Genomic DNA, 8,986 nt, shown 5'->3' on the forward strand with positions numbered 1-8,986 from the left:
GTTCCCCTTGTCTGACCCCCACTCAGACTTGGGTTTGGGTTTTACATGGCCAAGTTCTCTGGACTTGATGTGCACTGGGAAGTTTTCATTAATCTCTCGTTCCGTTCAACGCCCAGCATTAAATGCATGACGTCCCCCAAGCCAGCACAGTGGTGTCTGGCGTCAGTGAAGGGTGACAGAGAGAGCCTGTCACACAGAAGCTATTGAAACAAATGCTTTAGTCCTGACCAGAACTTCTCGCCCACCAACAAGCCAAAAAAACAAATGGCTTTATCAGTTGAAGTGCATTATATCCATTTTATTCCCAAGTTGGGGCTAAAGCATTTATAATTGAGTCGAAGCTTAATCAACCAAGAGTATCCTCTCCTGAGGAAAGGACTCCCCTTCAGGGTTTCGGGAGGAAAGGCAGTTTCTCTGAAGTGTCCTTCCAGCCTCCAAGAGGCTGGGATAAGAGATGTCTCTGCAGAGCCCAGTGAAGTGACTTAGCCTTTTCTCAAACAAGCGTGGCATTTGCGAAGTCCACCCTGAGCAAGTGCTGGTACTTTATCATCAAGTGTTTGCGGCTGCCTGTCAAGGACAAGCCCTATTCTAAGGGGAGAGGCAGGGACGGAGGACACTCCTCTGGGGGCTCATTGTCTAGGGCTTCTGCACCCCTAAATTTCGCAGGTTGGTGTGAGTCAGGCAATACTCTATCCCTTTGCTTGGAGGGTGACGTGCTCACCTTGGCCCACACCTTCCCGTTCTAGTCCATGGCACCTAAATGGAAACACTCCATGAGAGTCTACAAAGGTATGTGCTAAACAGATAAAGGAGTTGTCCCTTAGCTCCTCCCCTTCTTCCTTCCCTAACTGTGGCTGTGATGCTGGAGCAGCAGCAGCTATTTTGAGACTGAGGAGCAGGCTGAGCACAAAAGCCCCACTGAGGATGAAGGTGGCACCTGATGGCGCGCCAGGTCCCCAGTGGTACTGCTGAGCTGCTTGGCTACCTCCTGACACTGTGTCACCCCAAATCAAGCTACTCTCTCTAGTTCTGTAAGTTGCAGCTAAAAGCATCTTCCCCATGTGGAATTCGAGAGCTTCCCTTTTGAACTGCTACTTCCCCTGCAGCCCAGCTCAGCCTGCAGCTTCACCATCCTCCCAGATGCCAGAAAACTTGGCCTTACCAGTGTCCCAATGGGGCAGAAAGTGGCAGGATCCCAAACTGCCTAGACCAGCAACAGCACATGAGAGGCCCCTGATAAACAGAGCTGACCGAGCCCCAAACTGGGCAAGAGCAGAGAGGGCTGGGGAGCCAGTGGGACCAGTCCTGCCCTCAGGACCTTGGCCTGGGATAGGACAGGACCCGGCCTCCCCCTTGGTGTACAGCCTGTAGGTGGACACTGGGAGTCAGGACAGAACCACTTGGGTCCCAGGCTCCCTCCATGGCCCTGACCTGACGTCCTGGGAGGTGAGGTGAGGGAGGGACCCAGATGGGGAGGGACGAGCCCCAATTTGGTGCCAGTACAGAGGAAGGAGGTGCCCCTGGAGGGTTGGGGAGATGCTGGTACCAGCCACAGTGTGGCTGGGGGAAGGTCTTCCCTGCTGGGCTCCTGGCTGTGGTGGTCTTTGCTCACAGAGATCCTGCCCCCACCTCTCCAACGGATGCTGTCGCCGCCACGCCTTTGGGGATGGATCCTCCACAAGCCCCTTGGGGTGCTCTGCCTGAGAGCTCACAGCTCCCCACACACGGGGTAGTGGAGGGGTTCCCTGACCACAGGCAGTCCCCCAGGCCCTGCCGCAGAGGGGACCCTGCCCTTCCCGCCTGACGTGTCCGTGAGACACTTCTCCACTGTCCACCCCAGCCTGGGTGGCTGTGACTCTCCTCTCATTCTCAGCCCACAAGCATGTCCACACAGAGCTTTCTCCCCACTCATTTGCCTCCTCCCTCCCCCGAGGTGGGCCGCAGGACCTGGTGCCCAGCCCCTCAGTGGGCGCAGACCAGCCGGCCAGCCAGGCCCAGGTGGACTCGCTGCAGGACCCTGTCCACACTGGCCAAGCCACTGAAGGTGCAGAGGCCTGCCGGGCCCGGGCAGAGCAGGGCGTGTGTGAGGAGGCCGGGCTGGGGTGTGGGCCCTGCCGGGAGGCTGCCAGCTTCCACCTGCCCTGCACAGCTTGTTCCTGCCTGGCCTGCAGCCCTGCAAGCTCCCTCCTCCTTGGAGCCCTCCTGCCCCTGAGCCGCCATCCCTGAGGACCTGAGCGTGCTCCAGACAGGGAGCGTCACCCTGAGGTGGAAAGATGGGGAGCAAGCACTGACTGGGTCATTCAGGCCACAGTATCCACCTCCGCCCAATTTTGGATTTAGCCTGATCACATCATCCCTCGACTGTGCACACTCCCTCCAGGGTGTAAATACAGCTCAAGGCCATTTGTCACTGCCTGGCCCTGAGGAAACAGTTTCTTTAAATTGCACTCTAAGGACCCTGCGTCCCAAATCCCTGCAGATGCACCTGGCCCCATGGTGGTTCGAGGCCACGTTGCACAGAGGAGCCGCAGGCAATCCTCCCACTCCCTGCGGGCTGCTACCACTCAGCCTTGCACTTCCTTCCTCTGGGGGCTGACACTGGCGAAGGCCAGTTGAAATCTGGAGGCCGTCCAGGACCTGACGAGCCCTCGAGGGGATTCTCATGGGGAGAAGAATGAGTTGCTGCAGGTGTACATCTTCCTCCACAGTTCGGCCCCAGGAGTATTCTCCCCTCCTCCATGTCCCCCTCCAGGGGTCCCTGGCCTTGGGCACAAGTGTCCCCTGGCCCTGTACATGGTGGGCCTCAATACATACCTGCAGAGTCAAAGGGGAGAATGGCCCAGCCTGGTTTGTGCCTGGCAGGTCCTGAAAAGGTACCTGCTGGTGGGTGGGGCTGCTGTCCCGGCAGGGGCTGAGGGTGGACGGGTGTTCACCCAGCAAGGCAGCTGCGAGCGCTGAGGGATGAGAGGACACTGGGCAGGAGCCTGGTGGTAAGGGACCAGCGGTCTGGACGGGGCAGCCAGGTAAGCGCACCCTCCCAGGGCCCTGCAATGCCCACGCTGCCAGCATGGGGAGGGGCTGTCCCTGGCACGGCAAAGGTGGTGAGCAGAGGGGACACAGATGCCAGGAGGCCACCCACCCTTCTCTGTCCTGCCCCAGCGAGGCCCATGGCACTGGCTGGCCACTTTGCTCAGATTCCTGGACTCTGCAGCCAGGAGCCCAGATATCACATGAGTAACCCCTGAGACAGCTGTGTGGGCACAGATGAGACAGGGACCAGGTGTGGAGCCACAGGACATGAGGAGGCAGGGGGACCCTGGCTGGGCTCCGAAGGCTGGTGGGAAGGGGGTGGGGGCGTCCAGACCAGTGCCCGCAGGCCAAGGTTGGAGCAGGAAGGAGCTGCGTGCCCTGCCGCATGGGGGTGCGGGTGGGGAAGTCCGAGGTGGGGACTGATAAGGAAACAGGCCCAGAGCCTCTGCACAAGCCTGGACACTCTCCCGTCCACCAGCCACTCCCCTACCCTGAAACAGGTCTGGCCGCACCTGCTCCCAGAGCCTCGGGGGAAGGCCATAGGCCCTGGCACCGCCCCCCATCCCCGCTGCTACCTCCCTCTACCTTCTCTTTCTGGGTGCAGCAGGTGACCCCAGGTCCTCGCCCCGCTCCCAGGTTACCCATGGGAGGGGCCTCAGCAGACAGCAGAGCCGGAACAGCCCCAGGGGGCTGCAGAGGCTGGGCAGGGTCCAGGCGTCCACACTGGACTGCTGGAAAGGCCTGGGGTCACCTAAAGCTCCCGGCCACCCCAGCTGGCAACCTGAGCTCCTTCCCAAACTGAATGCCAGGCCATTACTTGCCCACTGCATCAGATGCAGAGCCCTGCTGTCCTACTCCTCCTGGGGTCTCACCGAGGCCCTGCTGTGTGGGAGGTCCCAGGAACCTGCCCACTCGGCAGCGGTGTGTGTGTGGGGGGTGACTACAAGGCAAGGGCTGCCCCTCACCAGCCAGCGCAGACAGGTGGAGGGTGCAGAGAGGCCCAGGGCCAGATGCAGCCCAGGACAAGGCCGTGAGCCTGAGTGGCCACGCTCCTGGGGAGCCAGGGACACCTGTCTGCCCAGTGTGGGATTCCTGAGTCCAGCAGCCTCTTGTCCCCAGCACAGGCGGAGCAGAGGCTCAGGACACAGGAGAAGGAGCCCTCCTGTCACTCTCTTTCTCTCTCCCTCCCTCCCTCCGTCTCCCTCTCTTTCCCTCCTCTGCCACAGCCTCTCTGTTTTCATCTCTGTCTGTTCCTTGCTGTGCTGAGTGCATTTCTGTCTCTGTCTCTCTCGGTCTCTGTTTCTGGGCTGTCATTTTCTTTCTCCAACTCACTCCCACCCCTGGTTCCTGTTTCTTGGTTCACCTCTCTCAGGCCCCCTTCCTGGGCCCCTTCAGCTCCCCTGCCTGCCGGTTTCTTTGCTTTCTTCACATCTGGGGCTCGGCCTGCCTCTCAGAATGCTTTTGCTGGGGTCTCGTCTGTCCCCTTCGCTCACACTCATCCCGAGCCACCAAGAGGGACACCACCCGGTGGAGCGCAGAGCTGGGGCAGAAGCAAAGCCTCTGGGGAGTTGCCCCGGCACAGCCACAGTGGCCTGGGTAACACGCACTAGGAGCTCCTCAAAGCAAACCTGGGGTGGTTTGGGCCGTGCTGGGCCAGGGAGCCCCCGAGGCCCGCTGGCCGCCCCCCAGCCCCCATGGCGCTCCCCAGTGCCCACCCCACCGCTGATGCAGGGGAAACTTCGGGCTGACGGGAAACAAAGAGGGAACTCAGGCTGGCAATTACCCAGCTAATTTCAGCCATGCAGACAGACAAATCAGATATTTCAGTTTTCTTAAAAACCCACCTCAGGGCCTGAATTAGCCACCTAATTAATTGTCTGTAACAGCCGGGAGGAACCTGGTCCCTCCTGGTGGAAGATGCTGGCTTGTCCCGGAAACATGTCTTGGTGACGTAATCATTATAATTAGCCCCAACCTCCAGCCCAACCTTGACCATGAAGTCTCAGGGATGTGGCCCCAGGCCAGGCTCAAACAGCTTTTCATTTAATTTGTGCTGAGTTAAAACACAGACGTCCTCCAGGAGACAGCCCATGCGTGTGCGCCTGTCCTGGGGACAGTGGCACCCACCCCTCTGTCTGCCCAGGTCCCTGTCACCACGGCCCCAGCCAGCTCCCCTCTCTGCAGAAACACGCCCAGGTGCGACTGGCTCACACCAGGCTGTGAATGGCACCAGGTCAGAATGCTCCCCACAGAGGCCAAAGGGTCGAAGGGTGATGCTGCCACCCCCTTGGTGGGGTCAGGCACTGGCTGCAGGCTCCCCTCATGGGAGCTCTGGGGGATGGTGCTGCATGGGGGCACTGGGGTACACAGGATGGCTGGCTCTGGGCAGGCCTGAGCCACCACAGACCAGCCCCTCTGCCCACTGCCCCACCCACCTCTAGCCCGGGAATCCAGCACTATTCTTGACTGCTCTGCAGTCCTAGGCATGGTCTCTGGCCACAAAGATGACCATGGGCCAGGTGGGGACAGGATTCCCTTCAAATAGCAGCCGGTAGGTTGGAAGGGGGCCTGCCCTCCCAGTGCACAAACAAGAGACTGCACTGCCTCCTTGGGGGGCAGCCAGTCACACAAGCTGTTCTGGGCCCCTTCTTTTGCTCCTGCATCCAGCCAGCCCTGCCTCCCTGTGGACGGTGCTGCCCCAGCCCAGGTGAAGCCCACAGGGTCCTCACCAAACCGTCAGCCCTGCCCCCACCTGGCTTCCTGCCGCAGTCGCCTGCATCTCCTGTGCGTGTGCCGGGCACCCCTCCCACCTGCCTAGTCCTGCTTGCACCCTCACCACCTGAATGCTGGTCCAGGGGTGCTGCAGGACACAGCGTTGGCGCCCTGCCCCCCTTGGACTCATTCAGAGGGGGTGCAGGTGTGTTTACTCAGGCTGTGTGTGGGGTCTGCAGGAGGTCGTGCTTGTGCTGCATGGTGTGTGGACTGAGCAGCAGTTGGACCTGCCCGTTGGAGGCCCAGCCCCATGGCCCTCTCCCCACCCCTTGCCCACTCCCTACCTCCCAGGGCCTGTTTCATCACGAACTCCATGACGATGGCTTGGACTCCTCAGTGACTTCTCCAAGGGTCAGAATTCACATTCAAGTGTAGCCAGGAGTCCTCTTCCTGGGGGAGAGCAAAGCGGTCACTGGTCACCCCGACCAGGCCTGGGCTTCTTCCCACCTCAGCCCAACCTTCCCCTGAGCCAAGGTCTGGGCCACAGGACCATCATTTGTCCCCTGCCCCAACATCTGGCAGGTTGGACCCCTCCACTGGGAGAAGGTGCCTAGGAAATTCCCTAGATGGGGAAGGGGTTGTCCCCATACCCAGATCAGAATGTGCAGGCTCCAGGGCCCCAGCCAAACCTGCAAAGTGGTCTCCCTTGACGCCTGGGAGGTCTGCAAGGGGAGTAGGGGAGTGCGCACCCTGTGGGGGGCACAGCTCAGAGGAGTCTGGAGCCAGCGCGCGTGTGAAGCGGGGGCGGGGCCCATGGGGCGTTTGAAGGTGACTGCTCCTACTTTGCAGCCCAGGATCTGGCCTGCGGCCTCCATGGTGGTTCTGAGGCCAACGCCACGGAGAAGGCTCAGGGTGGGTGGGTCTTTGAGTGGGTGCCCTCCAGGGAAGACTCCTGTGGCTTCTGACCAAGGAGTACTGGGGCTAGCCTCTACCCTTGAGGAGATTTCGGTGCCTCCAGCCCACAGGAGAAGAGATTGGGGTGGAGGCAAGAAACTCCAGGGGGCTCAGCCTGCAAGGAACAAATTAGGGGCAGACCACCGTCCACCTGCCTCTGCTCGGGGTGGGCGCTCCAGGTCCCGAGCCCTCCTCCCAGGTAGGTGGGCCTCCTGTGTGTTGGGGGGACTTCCTGTAAAATCACAGCAGCTGCAGCGGCCCCCTTGGTGGGGTCTCTCCTGTCAGGGAAACCTGGGTCCCCGGAGACGCGCTATTCTACCGCTTTTCCCTCCGCAGAGGAAGGAGACCGCGCGGGGAGGGGTGGCGGGGCGGGGAGGGCCCCTCGGAGCGCTGGTGCACAGGGGAGCATTTGCCGCAAAGCAGATTCTCCTCCAAACTTCTCCCCAGGCTCCCAGGGCGGGAGGGAGGGGGGGAGGGCCCGGCAGGGCCCGGCGCAGAGGGACTCCGGGTGTCGCGGGAGCCCCCGCAAGGGCCGAGACACCCCGGCGCTCCCACCCCCGGCCCGGCCGGCTGGGGCTCCTGCGGCCGCAGCACCCCTTGGCTTTGCGGGCGAGTGGCCGCAGAGCGCCGGGAGGAAGAAAAAGGAAGACGGAGGACGAGGGAGGAGACCGGGAGACTCGGGGAGAAGGAGCGAGAAAGAGCAGGTGCGGCCGACCGGGGACCGCGGGGGCCGCTTCAGCACCGCGGCGGCGGACAGCGCCCGCCCGGCCCGGCGCGCGGAGCCGGGAAGCGGGGCGCGGAGGGAGCCGGGGCAGAGGGGCCGCGGGAGCCGGGCCGGGGCCGCAGCTGGGGAAGCGGCGGGCCGGGCCGCGGGCTGCGCGCGGGGGCAGCGGTTACCTTCCCAGGGCCGGGCGCGAGGTCAGCGGCGGGGCGCGCTCGGGCCGGCCGGGTCCATGTGGCACAGCGAACTGCGGCGGCGGCTGAAGGGCACCGCGGGGAGGGCGCGTCACGTGGAGGCGCTCCCCGCCCCCCGCCCGCGCCGGGCATGACGAGGAGGGCGGGGGAGGGGACGCCGAGGGCGGGGCCGGAGCCGCGGGGCCGCGCGCGTCTCCCCGAGAACGCTGCCCCCGGGCGCGATTCCCGGACCGCGGGGCTCCAGCTATTCAAGCCTGCGCGCGACCCCAGCCCGCCCTTCGGCTCGAAATCCCAGACACTGCCCCCCACCACCATCACAGCCCCCGGTGTAGACCTGCCCTCCCCCGACACAGGGTCCTCACTGCCACCCCCTCCCGCGGTGCCAGGAGCCTCGTGGGCGCTGGGCCCCCGCACGTGCGAACCCGCGAGTCGGAACAGTCCTTCCCTGCCCGGCGGAGGGGGGAAGGGGCGGGGGGCCGCCGCGCCCCCCAATTCCGCTGGGCCCCGGCGTGTTTGGTAACTGCGCCCCCGGTCGCCTCCCGCACCCCCGACCCCCGCTGCCCCTCGCACCGCAGGGCGGGAGAAGGGCATCCCCAGACCCCTGAACCCCCCAACCAGCCCTTCGAGGGGTGAGACTGGCAGACCGGCTCGGGGCTATTTTTCAGTGCAATAAAGTGTCGCCAAGAAAAGGAGAAACGCTGAGTTTCATTTTAGTGGGACAACGGCCCCTGGGGCGGTCTGGGCCTGGGAGGCTGCGGCTGGGGTGGGGACCGCGGGAGGCGGAAGAACAGTTGGTGCCTCGGGTGCGCAGGTTGGGCGCCAGGCCGGGTCGCCGAAAGGTCACGGGGGGCCTGGGGCTCCGGGGCCGTCGCCGCGGCCCCGCCCCGCGCGGCCGCCCCCTCCCCTGGCCTCCAGGATTTCCTCTGCGGAAGCTGCGCTGCGGGAGGGTGGGGACGCCGCAAGGTCGGATCGCTGTCCGCCCTCCCCGCCCTGCGGTCGCTGCACCGCGTCGGGCTGCGGAGAGAGGCGGTGGCTCAGCAGGGGTCGGGGGGCGTACCTAGGACTCCTCGAGCAGCTCGGATCTAAAGTGCTACTTGGGCTGCCCACCCAGGAGCGGACAATCCCGGCGGCCACTGCATTACCTGGCCACTGTCCCTCCCGGCTGAGTCATGGGCCTGCGCTGGCCTTGGGTGGATCCTGCCCCTCACCCGGCGGGGAAGACCACTCCTCCTCCTCAGCCTCAGCCTCCAGGTGCGCCCGGAGTTCAGGCTGAACTCAGGAGGCGGAATCCCCAGCGCCATGGGCCCGGCTGAGGGGCACCTCAGCCCGGTTCCCACTGCTCCGGTGACCTGGCTGGGGACCCTCAACAGGGAAG

The 8,986-nt window shown here is 63.7% G+C and overlaps 1 protein-coding gene across 1 annotated transcript in view; it reads right to left on the minus strand.

The window, feature by feature from the left end:
• The window catches only part of CPLX1 (complexin 1), a 44,367-nt gene extending 36,689 nt beyond the window's left edge, over positions 1 to 7,678 (minus strand). The window contains exons 1-2 of the mRNA XM_045528103.1: positions 7,594 to 7,678; positions 6,087 to 6,192 (exon numbers count right to left, since the gene is read on the minus strand). Coding sequence (XP_045384059.1) covers positions 6,087 to 6,117 — 31 coding nt within the window. The 5' untranslated portion in view covers positions 6,118 to 6,192; positions 7,594 to 7,678. The remainder of the gene's footprint in view (positions 1 to 6,086; positions 6,193 to 7,593) is intronic.
• Between the last annotated feature and the right edge of the window lie 1,308 nt (positions 7,679 to 8,986).

This window comes from Lemur catta, chromosome 17 (genome assembly GCF_020740605.2).
Source record: "Lemur catta isolate mLemCat1 chromosome 17, mLemCat1.pri, whole genome shotgun sequence".
Lineage (NCBI taxonomy): Eukaryota > Metazoa > Chordata > Mammalia > Primates > Lemuridae > Lemur > Lemur catta.